An 18954-nucleotide genomic window follows, 5' to 3' on the forward strand; every position below is an offset into this window, starting at 1 on the left:
TTTTATCCACATTTTTTCTTGAAGTACAACAGAAAGAGCCAAATTTTATTCTTGTTTTCATCCAAACACTGTTGGGTCGATTAGCTCTGAACATTTTGATGAAGTTTTTAATATCATTAGTCAGGATTGTTTTCTTTAAACAAAGATACCAGTATCTCATGGCCTTCAATTTCTAAACAACAATTGAAATATGTATTTGGATTTTCCTTTCTTGGGGAAAATCTTAGTGTTAAGAAAGTTAATTAGTGAAATTAAACATTATGAATATTAGGTTTTGTGAGAAATTCATATGCCTTGAGGTACTACATGTTAAACATAATTATTTTTCATCACTCAATTAAATTATTCCTTAAGTTAAACAATAAGTTGCAAGAATGCAGTTTCAAACCTGATTTCAAACTCTTTAAGTAGTTGATTGGCTTTTTCTGGATTCTCTCTCAATAGTTGCTGATATGCACTCCAGGAATTTAAATATCCAATGTAACTTGATACTGTTCTTGTCACTTCTGTAATGATTCCTGTCACCCTGGATGGTTAAAAAAAAAAGAGAAAAAGAAGAAATGAACCGAGGTCCTATTCCATGCACCATTATTTTGGCGTTGCGCCTGCTTTAAGCACTCTAATTTTTTCAAAGTAAACGTGCCGGTCACCCAAGACACTCGGTGAAGAGAATCAAGGAAAACCGGCCTCGTTCAAGGGGAACAATTACAAGCCCCTATCCCCATCACGAAGGAAGTTGATGGGGTTACGCAGTCCTTCCAGACAGCGATGAGCATGCTGATTCCTTCAGTGTAGCGCGCATACACCCCGGACATCTAAGGGCATCACAGACCTGTTATTGCTCTGTCTCGTGTGGCTAAACGCCGCTTGTCCCTCTAAGAAGACGGACCGACTTCAGTGATCGGTCCCCTATTTAGTAGACTAGAGTCTCGTTCGTTATCGGAATTAACCAGACAAATTGCTCCACCAACTAAGAATGGCCATGCACCACCACCCACTGAATCAAGAAAGAGCTCTTAATCTGTCATGAACATAAACACTACGGCTGCATGTTTAAATACAGGTTTAAATCTATATGACAAACAACATCATGAAGCAAAACTTTAAGTAGAGGGGGGGATGAACACCATCAGCATCAAAAGACCTCTTTGTATTTAGTATATTCAAGATTCTTTTGATGTCATTCTGGCAAAGGGCTCTCAGCAATTCTCAACACAGAAATTTATATTCTCATTAATATTTCAGAAGCCTCTGGTCAAAAATAATTCTTGAAAATAAAAACTTCTTGAAAAATCCAAAAGCCTGTTGTATCAATAACAAAAGGTTTTGGATTTCTCTATTCCTCAGGTTCAAGAAACAGACAGTGTCATCAAAAAAAGGCTAAATGAAGCTGTCATTAGCATCTTAGCTCTCAGCAACAATTTTGCCATTGCATCTAAACAAATACTAGCACCTATAGACTTTTAGATTATGATCCCATTAATCACAAATCAAGAAATTAAAATGCATACTCAAAAAAGTTTCTTTCTGGCCTCCTGACATCACAAAAAAACTTAAATCCTTCTGTTTCCATCACTTCACAATATAAGTCTTACCCAAAATTCATAAACCCAAGACCCATAGTAGATTCTTCCAATTCTCTCTGCTATAAATTATCCAAACAGCAAAATCTTTTGTCCCCTTTACTGGTCATACCACATCATACATAAAAAAATTCTTCCCATTTTAAAAGTTCTATTGGATATCTAATTGTTAATGATATTGTATCCTAACGAGTTTTGACATCACCACATTGTTCATCAACATTTCCTTAAATAACACTTTACTGCTTTTAAAAAAAGTTTCCCTCTCTTGATATCATAGATCTCTTTTCTTTTGCTATATCTGCTCTGTTAAAGACCAATATCCTCCTATTCCAGTTCCAGGTGTATATTGAGTTCCTTGTTGCTACAAGTTAGCCTACTATGGACAGATAGAAAGATCAGCTACCATCTGCATGGAAGAACATAATAAATACATCTGCAGTCATGTTTATGGTCAATCTGGCTTGCAGACAATGGATACACCTCACAGAAACAATTGGAAAAAGACAATTGTGCTCCACATTAAATTTAGAAGAGAAAGATTCTTTTTAGAATCTGCTGCTGCTGCAGTTCTCAAAAATCAGCCTAATTTGAATAAATATGGTTGCATAAAAATAAAACTTCCCAAAATATGGGAAACATAATACTTCGAGAGCCCAGTTTACATCGTAGTCTGCTGGCAGGTGTTTATAGAGGGCACCCCACCCAGTTAGGACTATAGTCTTTCATTATTATTATTATTATTTCCCAAGACCTCATGGAGTGAAAGACTCATCTGGGAGGGCCTTTTATCACACACACACATCTCATCATACCATGTCTTAAACACACTCAAACTCTTTGCAGACACCACACTCTCAGCCAAGGCATTCCAATCATTCACAACTCTGCACGAAAAAAAACCTGCCTCTCACTCCTACTCACACCCTCTTTATACAGTTTCCAGGGATGACCTCTGGTTCTCCCCTGATCTCCCACTATTCTCTGTAGAACTTCTCCACCATTGATCTTATAACAACCCCTTACCAACTTGTAGGTCTCTATCATATCTCCCCTCTTCATTCTCTCCACCAGACCCTGCAAATTACATCTTCTCAATCTTTCCTCATACTCAACATTCCAGAGGTCAGAAACTACCTTAGTCAGTCGCCTTTGGACCCTTTCCAACATTTCTTCATTCTTCTGAAAACCCAGTGACCAAATCTGGGCACAATAATTCATGTGTGGCCTGATCAAAGCCTTATACAATGGAACAAGAATCTCCCTACTTCTACACGTCAGTGTCCTCCGCATCATTCCCAGAAGTCTTTGTATTGTCTTCACAATTTTGGTGATGTGTCCCCTAAATTTTAGATCCTTTCCACTATCACCCCCAGATCTCTTATTTCCTCTACCTCCAAACAATATATTCTCACCAAGCATAAATTCTGCATCCCATCTTTGTTTTCCAAATTTTAAAACCTTACATTTTGCAACATTCAACTCACATCCCCATTGCATGCCCAATCACTCAATTTATTCCAGTTTTCTTGCAAGGCCACAACATCTTCACTACTCTTTTTGGTTCATCCCAACTTTGCATCATCTGCAAACAACTGAATATCTCCATCCAAATCTTCGCCAATATGATTAATATACAAGTTAAATAGTAATGGCCCGAAAACAGACCCCTGAGGCACTAGTGACTTTCCTTTTCCTGGATATTGCACCCCCATACATAACTTGTTGATACCTATCAGATAGCCAGTCTCCAATCCAATGCACTAATCTAATATCCAACCCCATCTGCTCTAGTTTGACTGTCAACTTATCATGAGGCACTCTATCAAAAGCCTTTGCGAAATCCAAGTATATTACTATGTATCGTTCTCCTCTGTCCAAGGAAGCAGTCACTTTATTGTAATAAGTAAGTAGACTACTAAAACATGACCTCCCTTTAGCAAATCCATGCTGTCCATCAAAGATTATACCATTGTTGTCAACCCAACTCTGGATCCTAGTTCTCACAAGCTTCTCCAACAACTTTACCACAACACCTGACACAGAGATAGGCCTATAGTTTGATGCTTGAGTTCGATCATCTCCTTTATGAAGTGGCACAATCTTGCCTTCATTCCACTCTTTAGGAACTTGACCAAGTGCAAGATTCGTATTAAAAAAATATGTCAAGGCAGGTGTCAACTCTCTGGCACATTTCTTCAGAATACGCAGTGATATATTATCAAGTCCCACAGCCTTATTTACATCTAGTTTACTCAACTCCCCAAACACCTCTTGCTCACTTACAGTCAGTCTCTCCTCGTCATCATCAACTGCTCTCAATCTCTCCATGAAGTCACATTCACAAGATTGAAAGATCTTTATGAACTGGTCATTAAGTATCTCCACCACACATTCTGCAACAGCTGTCTTTATACCATTTCCTCCAATCAGTGTCATCCTTCCATAATCATTCTTTCTTTTGCTGTCTACATATTGAAAGAACTCCCTAGGATTCTTTTTGGCTTCATTAGCTAACTGCTGTTCATACCTCTCTTTAGCTACTCTCACCAACCAAGTCACCCTCCTTGCCTGGTCTTTGTAGACCTCATGAAATTGGTTACTTCCACTTCTCTTATGCTGCCTCCACAATGCCCTTTTTCTCTGTATCGCATGCTTAATCTCTTTATTCGTCCATCTCACACCTACGTTATTTAACCTTCTCACCCTTGGAATACATTTAAACATTGCATCTACTAACTAGTTTTTGAAAATCCCACAAATTGCATTGATCTCTTTTCCAGCTAACTCCTCATTCCATGTTACACCTGCAAGCTGTCTCCTGAGCTCTTCATAATCCCCCCCCCCCCACCTTGTAGTTCCACATATACTCTTTTTTCACATATACCGTTCTTGCACTGCTGGAAACCACCCAGGTAATCACCTCATGGTCACTTTCACCAATTGGTGGATAATTTGACACCTGATTTATAATTACATCCTCTGATGAGATGACCAAATCCAAGACCCTTAATCCTCGTGTGCCCTCTGTTACATACTCTCTGAGGTAGTCCCTCAAAATCTCAAGAAACTCATTTTCTTTACTTCCAGTTGCTATCATTAAAATCACCCATAATGATCACCCTCTTCTTATTTGCTTGGCTTATTTGACTATACATTTCACTATCACCACCATCCACATTACCAGGTCTATAACAACATCCCACCAAGTATTTGATTCTATTCACCTCTATCTCACACCATACTGCCTCAAAACCACTAGCCCTATTTCCCTCTTGCATCTCTACCTTGTATGGACATAACTCTTTCTCTATCATCAATAGCACTCCCCCTCCCTTTTTACCCCTTCTATCCTCACGAAACATATCATACCCTTCCATCTCTATTGCTGTCAGGATGTCATCCTCATCTAACCATGTCTCACTTATTCCGACAATCTTTGGGTGAACAGACACAATTAGTGCAACCATTTCATCCGCCTTGTTTCTTATACTTCTAGCATTGGTATACAAACACAACAGCTCATTTCTGGATCTACAGCTAGCTACACTGATACCAGTCACTCGATGTGATCTCTCCATGCTGGACTGGGGCCATTTCCCTTTCTGCTTCTTCATTTTAGAACCCTTTTCAATTTGATCTGTTTTCTCTTGATCCCTGGTCATCCCATTTCTTTCCTGCCTACACATGCTCTCGCCTCCTCTTGGAGCATCCACCTTTCTCACGCTGTGTACCCGTCCACCTTGAGCTTCCCCGTTTCCCTGCTCCTCTTGCACACTCATTCTCTCATTTTCTATACTCATACCACTCACTTCCCCCCATTCATTTATTCTTCTTCAATCTCTCCTGTCTTACTCTCCTGCTCTTCCACATCACTCCCCTCTTGATCTGATTCATTCTCTCTATTCACTTCTCTACCTTCCGGCAGCAGTCTCTCCAAGAGACTCGCACCATAACCACTCAAATGCAGTCCATTGCTCCCATACAGCTCACTTCGTCCCTCAAACTCATTCCACACATTAACAAACTGTACTTCCATCTCCTGACACCTTTCAGCCAGCATATCATTCATAATCCTTGCTCTTCGCCTCATTTCACCACAATCATACCTAGGCAACACACTGACTACCCTTCCTGTCACACTATTCTCTTTTATCTTTCCAAGCAGCCTCCTGACATTCATTCTGACATGCTCTTTGTTCTCTCTCAAATCATTTGTACCAATTAATACAATTAACTCTTTTGCTCGCTCCCACCTCATATCCAATGCCTCAATCACTCTATTCATTTTACCTCCTAGAAAACATACCTTGCATTTTATCCTCTAGCACACCTTTAATAATGGAGTCGCCATACAATGCCACTCGCTCATCTTTCGTTAACTCTTTCATGCCATCATGATTTATTTTAATAGTTTTGACCTGAATTCTCTTAATTTCATTCCGCATCCATTTCATGAACATGTTTCACTTTGTTTTGTGCTGTGCTCTGTGTGTGTTACAAGTGTCATATTGTACTCCCTGATGATGTCTCTATAACCAGGATGAAATATTGAAAGAATTAAATATTAATCCTTTCATAGTGCTGTTTCACTCCATTAAACATTTAACATGAGTTTATTCCAGCAGTTAAGCCTTAACACACAGATAAGACGCGAAGTGGAAAAGCAAAAAGAGTAAGGAAGGTGGGATTGAAAGAGTGCTTATGAATGGAGAATTGAATAGTATGAGTGAAGAAAATGAAAGAAGAAAGGTGCAAGACAGACAGGGAAATGGGAGATGAGAGGAGTATAGCAAGAGGAAGATCAATGCTGAAAGAGGAAGTGAATGTGTAAGTAAACAAGAAAGAGGAGATCGTTGGGATTGGGGAGGGGAGGCATTTGGTTCTTGAGGTGGGTGTGGGATGGGTAAAAGGGGAGTGAAGAGTTTAAGAAGTGGCATTGATGGAACTTGTAATAGACTTGGAAATAAAATGTTATGTTTGTATATAAATGTCAGAAGTATCAGAAATAAGAACAAAACTGTTGCATTGACCAAGTGTGTTCACTCAAAAATTGTTAAAATAAGTGAGATGATTAGATGAGGATGACATCCTGACAGGAATAGAGATGTAAAGATATAATATTTTTCATAAAGAACAGAAAAGGCAAAAAGAGAAGTAGAGTGCTGTTGATGATAAAAAAGAGTTATGATCGTGCAAGGGGAAAACAATGCGATGGGTTTCGGGCAGTATGGCATTAAGGTAGAGGTGGACATTGCACTGCACAAATCACCACATATTACAGAGTTTCTGATCTTTGTGCCATTCATGAGTAGGACTCAGATAAATTTTTCGATTTCAATGCTAACAAAACATGGTTCTGCCTTATTTCCCACACAAAGAAGAAAAAAAAAAAAAGGAATAATTTTCTTCTAGTATTACTTCAGACAACACTCAGATCCCCTAGACAAGATGAGATTTCTTTTCTTGGCATTAACATATTACAACTATTGCATTCTCCACATCTAAAAAACTCTGATTTCTCTTGTGCTCAAGATGAATCTTAGTTTCTGTCTCTGAACAGCTATTAACCTTATACAAACTGCAAATCCACCCAACTATTGAATATTACTTGAACATTTGAGATGGTGTTCCTAAGAGCTTCCTAAAAATACTTGACTCAATACAAAATAGGGCAATTAGGTTGATTAATGACCCATTTCTTATCAATTTGCTCTTTCCACTAGGTTGACTAACCAACTTCTCATGGATGGTATCAACATAAAAACAAGAAGTGAAAAAACAGTGGTAGAACATATTCAAGAGATATTCAATCAGGAGTAGACATCAATACATGATGAAAAACAAAGGAATAAAAAACACCTGACATATGAAAAGTCTGTCCAAATTAGAGTAGATTGATATCCAACCAGAAATACTCAAATATAGAGGTACAAAAGTTTGACAGTGGCTGCACAGTATAATTAGAAGACTTGATCAGAAGGTTGAATTCTAGATGATCGGAGTAGAGTGCTCAATATTATCATCTATAAAATGGGAAATAAAACTAAGTGTTCCAGGTAAGATTTGTGCAAGTGTTAGAATTCAGTGTCATGACTTAAAATCTTTTCTATGTGACTCCAGAAATCCTCACATCCAAGTCCTCACAAAAACTTATTTGCATGTGAATCAACAAGGAAATGATGATTCACATCTAGTTAAGTCTTTAAGTCTAACAGTTAACAGTCCTTCTTTTCTAAATTTACTGTGATTGAGCATGGTGGTTTTTCCAGAAGATCCTGTTAGTAGTATTCAATACATGGTCAATCTGATCTTTCAAACCATTATTGGACCACTGACAGGATCTGGAAGAAAACCACCATGCTCCATCACAGTAAATTTAGAAAGGAAAGACTATTTTTGAAATCTGCAGTGGCACTCAGAAATCAACCAAATTTAAACAAATACGGGTGCAAAAACTTTACAAATTTTGGGAAACATTGTCAGAGGTCCCAATTTACAACCCACGCCACTTACAAATGCCTATAGAGGGCACACCACCTAGATAGAACTTTAGTCATCATAGTCATGTATTTCACTGAGTGCTGTGTTGTCTTTGTGTGTATGTTATGAGTGTTATTTGTACTCCCTAATGATGTCGCAATGACTGAGATCAAATATTGGAAGCATTAAACCTCCAACATGAAGCTAAGAAAACTTGTGAAGGGAAGAATCTTTGAAGAACAAGCTGAGTTCAAGCCAAATAGGGATTGTAGGCATCTGATTTTCACTTTATGACAAATAATGAGAAATCATGAGAATATAACAAGGATCTAGGAAATCACATGATGGTAACAAGGGTCAGAAAGAAGGCATGATTTGAAATCAGCTGTAAGACAAGAGTGCACATTATTTCTGCCACTTATTCATCATCTATACAGATCACATTAGAAAGTAAAGTGGCATTAGGCCTTGCATCAAAATTGTTGACAGTAATCTCAGCTCTTTGCTTTATGCAGATGATGGTATACCCTTAAATCAAATACAAGCTTGCAGGATTCCATATCTAAATTAAATACCTGCAGTAACAAATTTGGTATGAAAATTAGTAATAAAATTGGATTTTGCAAAAGCTTTTGATAGACTTCCACATAAGCTGGTAAATAAATTGAAACAGATGAGATTGGATAACTGAGTTGGATCAGTGATGGTCTGTCAGATAGGTATCAGAAAATTGTATATGGGAGTGCAGTATCCTGGAAGAGGAAGGTCACTAGTGGTATACTGCAGGGTTAAATTTTGGGACCATTGTTATTCAATTTGTATGTTAATGATATTGGGATGGATTTAACTAGTGATATGCAGCTGTTTGCAAATAATTCAAAACTGGGAAGAAGCAATGCAGAGTCAAGCAGATGTTATAGCCTTACAAGAGGACTTGAATAGATTGCATGAATGGGCAGATAAGTGGAACTATCAGTTCAATGTTGCAAAGTGTAAGGTTTTGAGATTTGGTAAGCAACGATGGGATGTGAAGCATACACTTGGTGGGGAAACTTTAAAGGAAGTAGAGGAGATGAGAGATCTAGGAGTGATAGTGAACAAGGACCTGAAATTCAGGGGCTGCATTGCACAAGTTGTGAATACATGACATTGGATAATGGCAATGATGCAGAGGACCCTGACATGCAGAAATAAATAGGTCATGATGCCATTGTATAAGGCCTTGATCAGGCCTCATATGGATTATTGTGCATAGACTTGGTCGCCGGGTTTTCATGGTGACGAGGATATGTTGGAAAGGGTCCAGAGAAGATTCACAAAGGTTGTCAGTGGTCTTTGGAATGCGGAGTACAAGGGGGAATATGATTGAGACATATAAGCTAGTCAGGGGTTGTTATCAGGATGATATTTATAAAATGGGAGAGAGGTAGAACAAGAGGCCATTGCTGGAAACTGTATACAGAGGGTGTGAGCAGAGGAGTGAGGAGAAGGTTCTTTGTATGGAGAGTGGTCAGTGAGTGGAACGCATTGCCTGAGTGTGTTGTGAATATAGACACATTGAATCAGTTTAAAGCACGGTCAGATGAGCATTGTGTGCATAGTATGTACCTCCCACAATGAGTCTCTGATTCCATGGAGGTCAGATATTAATAACAACAATAAGATAAACACTATGAAAATAGGAAGGAATATGTGAGGGTATGGTATAGTAAGGAGTCAAGTGAATAAATTTTCGTGGAATAAGAGGAAAATTAAGTCAAAACACTAAACTGTCTATATGAAAGAAAGTGTTCAAACTACTTTTAACTTATAAATCTGAGAAATGGGTTAAAATTAGAGCAGCTGATCAAAGACTGAAACCCATAGATATGACAGTTCTAAAAAAAATTATGGAGAATGAACAAATAGCATCAATGGCAGAATTATATTAAAGATGAAGATATTAGGAAGGAACATGCCATTGTAGCATCCATATGTTTGATGCTTAACTGGTATCTAAACACTCCAAAGAAAATCAAGATTTATGTGGATTAATGCAATAAGATGTGCTTAAGGAGACTGAAATATAAGATCTGATAGAGTCTTAATGGATAATAGGGGAGGAAAATTGTTGATAGGGACTAATAATGTAAACTTTTCATGTAAGTACTATCAGAGTACCCAATACACCCCTTGAGGGTACATATCAGGAATTCAATGATAAACTCAAGTAGTTTAATCTTAAAATTCTGGGTGAGTTTCATTTTAGTATATGTCTGTAGTGTCTGAAATTTATCTATATTATTTATAATATTTACTTAAAATGCTTGATATGCTATTTGTGTAACAAGCAAGCAGAAGATGAAAGGCATAACTTTCTAATCTTGTTTGGTATGGTAAAAATTATAAACCAGATGCAGAAATATGAAAAATATGAACTATACTACATAAAAGAAAATAATATAATTCTTCTTCTTCTGCAGCTTCTCCCACTTAAGTGGGGTCACTGTTGATGATGAGTCTCGTCCACATCCTCCTGTCTTGGGCTGTCACCACATCCAAGTTCTTCATCCTCAAGTCCTCTTCTTTGGCCACCCATGCTTCCTCCTTCCTTGCACATCCATCTGCATAACCCTTCTTCCCACATATTTGTCCTCCCTCCTCATCATATGACCAAACCATCTCAACCTTGCCTCCTGTATCTTCACTCATAAGTTCGTAACTTTCACTGTTCCCCTCACATAGTAATTTCTCAGACGATCCTTTCTGGTCACACCGCACATCCACTTAAGCATTCTCATCTCTGCTACTTCCATCCTGCTGATGTTATTTTTCTTCGGGGCCACAGTTTCTATAGCATACGTCATAGCTGGCCTCACAACTGTCCTATAGATTTTGCCTTTCAGATGCACCCTCTTATCGCATAACACTCCAGCCATCTCCCTCCAGTTCCTCCAACCCTCTTGTATCCTGCATCCCACTTCCTTCTCAGCTCCTCCATCTTCTTCCACTGTTGAACCTAAGTATCTAAAGTCCCTCACCTTCCTGATGACATTTCCTTCCAGCTCCAGATCTGTCTCTTGGCCGCCACCCACTGCGCAACACATATACTCTGTCTTACTTCTGCTCAGTCTCATACCTCTCTCTTCCAGTACTTTTCTCCATCTTTCCAGTTTAGTTCCCACTTCTTCTCTTGAATCTGCACACAGCAAGATGTCATCTGCATACAACATTGTCCAAGGTGCATCTTCTCTCACCTTCTCCGTCACCACCTCCATCACAATATTAAACAGAAACGGACTTAATGCTGACCCGTGATGCAAGCCAACTGCTACTTGAAAACTTTCTGTCTGTCCCAGACAGGTCCGAACACTTGTTTTCACATTTCTGTACATCTCCCGCACTAACCTGATATATTTCTCTGGAACCTTCTTCTCCCTCAGACACCTCCAGACTTCTTGCCTTGGCACTATCGTTTGCTTTCTCCAGATCAATAAATGCCAGATGTAGCTCCCATTGTTTCTCTCGAAACTTTTCCATCATCTGCTGTAACCCAAAGATAGCATCTGTCGTTGATCTACCAGGCATGAAGTCAAATTGTTCCTTTGCAATCTCCACCTCCTTCCTCAATCTTCCATCAAGAACCCTTTCTAGGATTTTCATTGTGTGGGACATCAACTTTATTCCTCTGTAATTTTTACAGTCTTGTGCATCCCCCTTTACCCTTGTAGATGGGGACAAGAGTACTCTCCCTCCATTCCTCGGGTATATTTTCCTGTTGGCAAACTTTCATGAACAGGTCCCACAGCAGGTCAATTCCCTCTTCCCCAGAGCCTTCCATGGCTCCACTGGAATCCTGTCGGGGCCCACCAATTTTCCATTCCTCATCCTCTTCATGGCCTCTGTCACTTCCACTCTACAGATGTTCTGCACCATCCCCTCAGAAGGCTGCCCATCTTCTCTGTGAGTCCTTGCATTTTCCTCATTCAAAAGTCCCTCAAAGTATATTCTCCATCTGTTTCTTATGTCCACATCCCTCCATAATACTCTTCCTTCAGCGTCTTTGATCTGCCTCACACATGTAAGATGTCCTTTGCTGCTTTATTTCTACATTTCACTAGTTGGTAAATTTTTCTCTGTCCTTCCTTTGTTTCTAATTGATCATACAGATCTTGATATGTCATGGCTTTTGCCTGTGCCACAACTCTCTTGGCTTCTTGCTTTCTCTCTCTGTACACCTCTCTGTCTTCTTCCACTCTTGACTCATCCCACTTCTGCTTTGCCTTCCTCTTAGCTGTCACTGCCACTTGTACATTATTATTCCGCCACCAACCCTCCTTCTGCTCTCTAATCTTTCCAGATGTCTCACCAAGCACCTCGATTGCACAGCTCAGGATTACTTCTGAATTATGTTTCCACCAATCTTGTACACTTTCCAGTCCATCCGAAATCCTCTCTAACACCCCCTCCCTAAAATGATTCCTCACACTCTCTTCTTTTAAGTGAAACTACTTAATTGTCTTCATCCCGTGGCTTCCAGAGGGTCTTATCTTCGATCTTATTTTAAAGTCTGCTCAGCAGTCGGTGTTACTGTGCCACTTGATCTGTTGGAATTACTTTACAATTTGTCACAACCTTAAGATGTTTTCTTCTAGTCAAAATGTAGTCAATTTGTGAACTGTTGTTACCACTCCTAAATGTTATCAAATGTTCTTCCCTCTTGTAGAAAAATGAGTTCACAATTGCCAGATCAAACGCTACTGCAAAGTCCACAACCCTGTCTCCTTCCTGGTTCATCATTCCCACTCCGTGGCCACCATGCACCCTTTCATCTCCTTCGACAATCACCATCTCATTTTCTTCCAGTTCCCTCATCTCTTCATCTAATACGTTCCAGAACTCATCTTTCTCCTCTGCTGTACATCCAACTTGCAGGGCATATACACATAATACGACCACCCGCTCTTCTCCAAGACCCAATTTCATTCGCATGATCCTGTCGTTCCTTCTACCCACTTCCAGTACTTCGTCTTCACTCTGCCACGGAGAATATAATATAATACAACATAAAAATTAAATGAATATATTATTATTATTATTATTATTATTGTTATTATCAAATGTAAAAAATAAATAAAATGAAATGAAAAAAGTTAACAAATTTGGATATTATCAAATGTAAAAAATAAATAAAATGAAATGAAAAAAGTTAACAAATTTGGATAAATAAAAAAGCAAGAAAATCTAAAGTTTTCTACTGCCATTATCTGCCCTATTCAATAAAGAAACATTTGTAAATGAAGTCTTTAAATCATAAAACTAATATCTTCAGTGTGAGGATGTCCAATCATGAAGGATAGGAAGATCTAATTTCCACTTTCATGATTAGAAATGAACAATTAATTACAAATTAAATGAAACCACATGCTGATGATGATAGGAGACAGTGTTTATATAAAGTAGCATTCTGTTCCAGCATACTTGCTGACGAATTATGTTAAAATACAGTTTTAGCACTGCATTTCCAACATAAATAAGAATAAAATTTTGCCCCCTTTTTTTAAGCTGTAGTTGGAAGAATCTCCAGGGAATATATTTTTGCTTTTCAGACATACAAAAAATATCAGCATATTATGGTTTCTGAAGTAAGAATGCGATATTTTAGAGTGCATTCTGTGTAATGGCTACTGAATAGTAAAAGGCATGATCACTAAATCTGATAAAGAGGTCTATTCTCTATCCTGATACACATTAATCAAGAACTTATTCTCCCATCTGGTGATGATCATTTAGCATGGACACACAACTCTTTATGACTATGTATTGAGCAAATTAAGTTAAAACATGAATGCATTTAGTGAGTGAACAGTTTCAAATTACAGACTTTGATGTCATATACCTTTATATTATTATTATTATTATTATGGGCAACTCCAAGGAGTCCTTAGACTCATCGAGTGAGGTCCTAACATCATGTCAAGAACAACTATTCAACATTCACACAGTATCTATCATACTTTGCGTTGAACTCATTCACAGTCATGGCACCCACAACAGACTCTGGCAGCTCATTCCACTCATTCACCACTCTCCAAGCAAAAAACCTAGCTCTAACACCCTTGCTAACCACACTCTTGTCCAGTTTCTATGGATGGCCCCTAGTCCTCTTACCACCAGTCCTGTTATCAAAAATATCCTCTGAATTTATCTTATAGAAACCCTTCAGTAATTTGAATGTCGCAATCATATCACCCCTTTTCCGCCTATCGACCAATTTCTGAAACCCACAAATCTTCAACCTGTTCTCATAAGGTTCATTCCATAGACCTGTTATTATCTTGGTAACTCGCCTCTGGATCCTCTCCACCTCCTCCCCATCAAGAAGGAACCTAGGTGACCAAATCTGGGCACAGTAGTCGAGATGAGGTCTTATCAAGGCTCAATACAGAGGAACAATAACTTGCTTGTCTCCGCTCATCAAAGTATTCTTCAGTAACCAAGTAATTTAATGAGCTGATTTAGCCACTTTTGCAATGTTCCCCCTAAACTTCAACTCCCTATCCACAAACACTCCCAAATCCCTGGCCTCATCAATCTCCTGGAGTACAGTTCCACCAATGTGGTATACTGCTGCTAATCTTTTCCCCCCAAAATGCATAACCTTACACTTTGCCACATTAAATTGACATCCATTCTCTTTATCCCAGTCCTCGAATCTATCCAAATCATCCTGCAAAATTTTCACATCATGTGCATTCACTATAGCTCTACTCAACTTTGCATCATCAGCAAACAAATGAACCGTTCTTCTCAGATGCTTTCCTATATCGTTAATGAACAAATTAAATAGTAGTGGTCCAAGAACAGAACCCCGTGGCACACCACTAGTCACAGGGCATCTTTTGGACTCTACCCCTGAATAAACTACTCTCTGATATCTCTCTCCATCAACCACCCTCCTATCCATCTCACCAACCCTATATCCATTCCCCATATGCTGCAGTTTACTGATTAGAATTCCATGTGATATCCTGTCAAAGGCCTTAGCAAGGTCCAGCAGTATCATTGTATTGGAGGCCTGAATAATAATAATAATAATAATACCCATTACCCTTATCCAGTTCAGCCATCACTGTGTTATAAAACGTGAGCAAGTTAGTGAGGCATGATCTACCCTTCACAAAACCATGCTGTCCTCCTTACAGTATCCCATTTTCATCTATCCATTCCTGTATGTTTCTCTTGACTACTTTCTCCAAAACCTTGACAACGACTCCTGATATGCTGATCAGTCGGTAATTTGCAACAGCAGTCTTGGAACCTCCTTTATGCAGTGGAACTATTTTCCCCTCTTTCCACTCCCTCGGGACTAACCCAAACCTGAGATGCAAATTAAACAAAATGGTCGAGGGTACTGACAATTCTTTAGCCGCTTCATGTGTGACACGAGCTGGTATACCATCCAATCCCACAGATGTATTCACGTTAAGGTTTTGTAATAGACTATTCTGGATGGAAGATACAAAAATCAATTGGACTATATTGTAGTCAGTAAACGTTACTTCAATGGAATACGGAACTCAAAGGTGATGCCAAGTGCTGACTGGGGATCTGATCATAGACTGGTCTTAATGAAGATGAATATTCGCCTGAAAACAATAAAATTTAAAAGAAGTCAAATGGGATCTGCAAATGGTACAAAATCCAATAATAAAATAAAAATTCAATGAAAATATTTCAGAACTGCTGTCTGCACAGTTGCAAAACGAAAATGAACCCTCTTAATGGAATAGACTACAAGCAGCTATCCTAACATCTCCTAAAAAACACATCAATAAACAAGTAGAAAGAAAGAAAAAACAATGGATAACTCAAGAAGAACGTGGAAAAGAGGAGCAAATGAAGAAGAAAGGTTAAGATATAAAACTTTGGATAAAAGAATCAAACAGTTATGTAAAAGATTGAAAGAAAACTGGATAAGGCAGTGCACTGAGATAGAAGAATTACAAAATAGGAACAAAACCAGAGAAGCATTCCTGAAAGTGAACGAACTTAATGGAAAAGCAAAACGTACACAGTCTAATAACATCAAGGACAAAGATGGAAACATACTCATTGATAAGGAAAAGATAAATGGAAGATGGGTGGAGTACTTATCAGACTTCTATGATGATGATGATGATAATAGTAACATGTTAGATGATTCACGACACCTTAAGTTAAACGTAACAACAGATACCACTCTACCCACAAGAAAGGAGGTAGAACACGCATTCAAGAATCTTCCTAATAATAATAAATCCCCTGGGTGTGATAATATTCTGGCTGAGCTGTTGAAAGCTTTGACTGGCAATAATAATAACTATTTACTGGAATCCATTCAGGACATCTATAAAACGATACAATTACCTGAAGTTTTTAAAACATCTACCTGCATACCAATTCCAAAGAAAAAGAATGCACAAAATTGCGAGGATTACAGAACTGTGAGCCTAATATCCCATGCATCTAAAATTATTTTACCCATTGTTAACAAACAAATTGAAAGAGCCATAAGCAATGAATTAAGTGAGCAACAGAAAGGCTTCAGAAGAGGAATGAGAACCATTAATGCTATCCTGGAACTAAAAATACTAATAGAAAGATCACTTAAAAGAAATAGGAACATTTACATATGCTTCATAGACTTTCAGAAGGCTTTTGACTGGGTAAAACATAATAAAATGTTCAATATATTAGATAAATTAGACATAGAAGATCATGTACTTAAGATTATAAAAAGGATTTACACCAAACAGAAAATGCAGCTGTTTAGCAATGAGACTTTGGTAGTGAAAATAAAAAGAGGAGTTAGACAAGGTTGTATCCTTTCACCAAATCTATTTAATATCTATAGTGAGACAATGATGAAAAAGATTGAAAAACAAAAAATAGGAATTAGTATCAATGGTATAAAATACAACAATCTTAGATATGCTGATGATACCATTCTAATAGCAGAAAACAGAACAAATTAATCAAATTACTGCAGCTATTAATTGAAGATGATAAAGAATTTGGATTAGATATAAATGCAAAAATGACCAAATTTATGAAAATCTCAAAAAAAAAGCAGATCCGAGCCAGAAATAATTATAAACAATATGAAAATTGATGCAACAGAATACAAATATTTAGGCACCTACTTTACTGCAGATGGAAAGCAAGATAAAGAAATAAAAATAAGAACAGCCATAGCTAAAGATGCATTCTGGAAAAATAAAGATCTGCTCAGAAGTTCTGTGAGTACCGAGACAGAGAAAAGAATGATAAGAGCATTAGTGTGGTCAATTTTCACATATGGAAGTGAGACCTGGATATTCAAGAAGAGAGTAAGGCAACAGATAATGGCTTTTGAAATGTGGTGCTATAGGAGAGCTCTGAAAATCTCATGGACAGAACATGTGACAAATACAGATGTCCTGCAGAGAATGAGAACACAGAGATCTTTGTGACAAATACAGATGTCCTGCAGAGAATGAGAACACAGAGATCTTTATTACAGGAAAAGATCCAGAGAAAGATGAGATTGGCAGGACATGTACTGAGAGGTTCAGCAGGACAGAGGACACTGACAGTTTTAGAAGCAAAAATTATGAGAAAAGGATCAAGAGGCAAAAAACAAAGGACATGGACAGGATCACATGGCTATGCAGAAACAAAAAGGAAAACCACCAACAGAGAGAACTGGAAGGACATGGTGCTGCACCTTCTCACTGAGAAAGCTACATGAAGAAGAAGAAGAAATAGACTGTTCACCTCCACTTCATTCACCACAATTCCAGTATAAGCTGTTGGTTCCTTCATTCCTGCAATATGACAGTTAAGACAGTTATTAAGACAGTTGCAGGTGTCCTCCCGCGATGAGTCTTTGGACTCCTTGGAGGTGTGAGGAATAATAATAATAATAATATCACCACCTGGATGATATACTCTTGCAAAGTGCTTGCTCAGTAATTCCACTATATCAACTGATTCAGTTACCTCCCTACCATTGGCATTCCTTAAAATCATTCTGCTGTATACATTTTTTCTTTTTTTACTTGCAACATATCAAAAAAAATCTTTGGGATTCTCTTTAGCTTGCATGGCTAATTCCCTTTCATAATCCGCTTTTGCTTTTCTATCACACTTGTTACCCTTCTGGCCTGCGCTTTATACTGTTCATGTGCCTGTAGGTCACCTTTCTCCTTAAATTCCCTCCACACTTGTTTCTTTTTTTGCAGCTCAAGCTTAATGGTGTTATTCATCCATTTAACCCTTACTTGATTTACTATTCAGACTCTAGCTTTACACTCAGCCATTACCTACTGCAAACACTCCTTAACCACCTCCCATGCACTATTAACGTCCAACCCTTGCAGTTTTACATGCCATGGAACTGAACCAAGCAATTTCCTAAGCTTGTCATACTTACCAGCCCTGTAATTCCACATGTACCCTGTCTTAATTGAAAATTCCACTCATTTAGCCACCTCCCAGGTCAAGACCCTATGATCACTCTCACCAATTGGTGACAACGTGGTCATATTCATTACAGTCAAATTCTCAGATGCAATTACTAGGCAAGCACTCTCACACCCCTAGTGTTTTCCATTACATGCTGTTGCAGATAGTTATCCCTTAATAACTGCATAAAATCCAATTCCTTCCTCCCACGAGTCCTCACCTCCTTCCAATCAATGTTACCATAGTTGAAATCTCCCATAATAATTACCCTTCTTCCACTCATTGCTTCTATTTGCTTATGCATACTATCTCCACCATCTATTTCATCACCTGGTCTAATGCAGCACCCAACTGTATATTTTGTTCTGCTAGTCTCAATCTCACACCAAATAGCCTGAAATGTGCTCTTTTCTCAATCCTG

General features: G+C 38.3%; 1 protein-coding gene across 1 annotated transcript in view; it reads right to left on the bottom strand.

Moving 5' to 3' along the window:
* Positions 1–354: 354 nt before the first annotated feature.
* The window catches only part of LOC150098050 (putative methyltransferase DDB_G0268948), a 42334-nt gene continuing 23734 nt past the window's right edge, over positions 355–18954 (bottom strand). The window contains exon 5 of the mRNA XM_090406666.1: positions 355–526. Coding sequence (XP_090262792.1) covers positions 355–526 — 172 coding nt within the window. The remainder of the gene's footprint in view (positions 527–18954) is intronic.

This window comes from Typopeltis vanoorti, chromosome 16 (assembly GCF_054136105.1).
Source record: "Typopeltis vanoorti isolate ZY-2024b chromosome 16, IOZ_Tvanoo_1.0, whole genome shotgun sequence".
Lineage (NCBI taxonomy): Eukaryota > Metazoa > Arthropoda > Arachnida > Uropygi > Thelyphonidae > Typopeltis > Typopeltis vanoorti.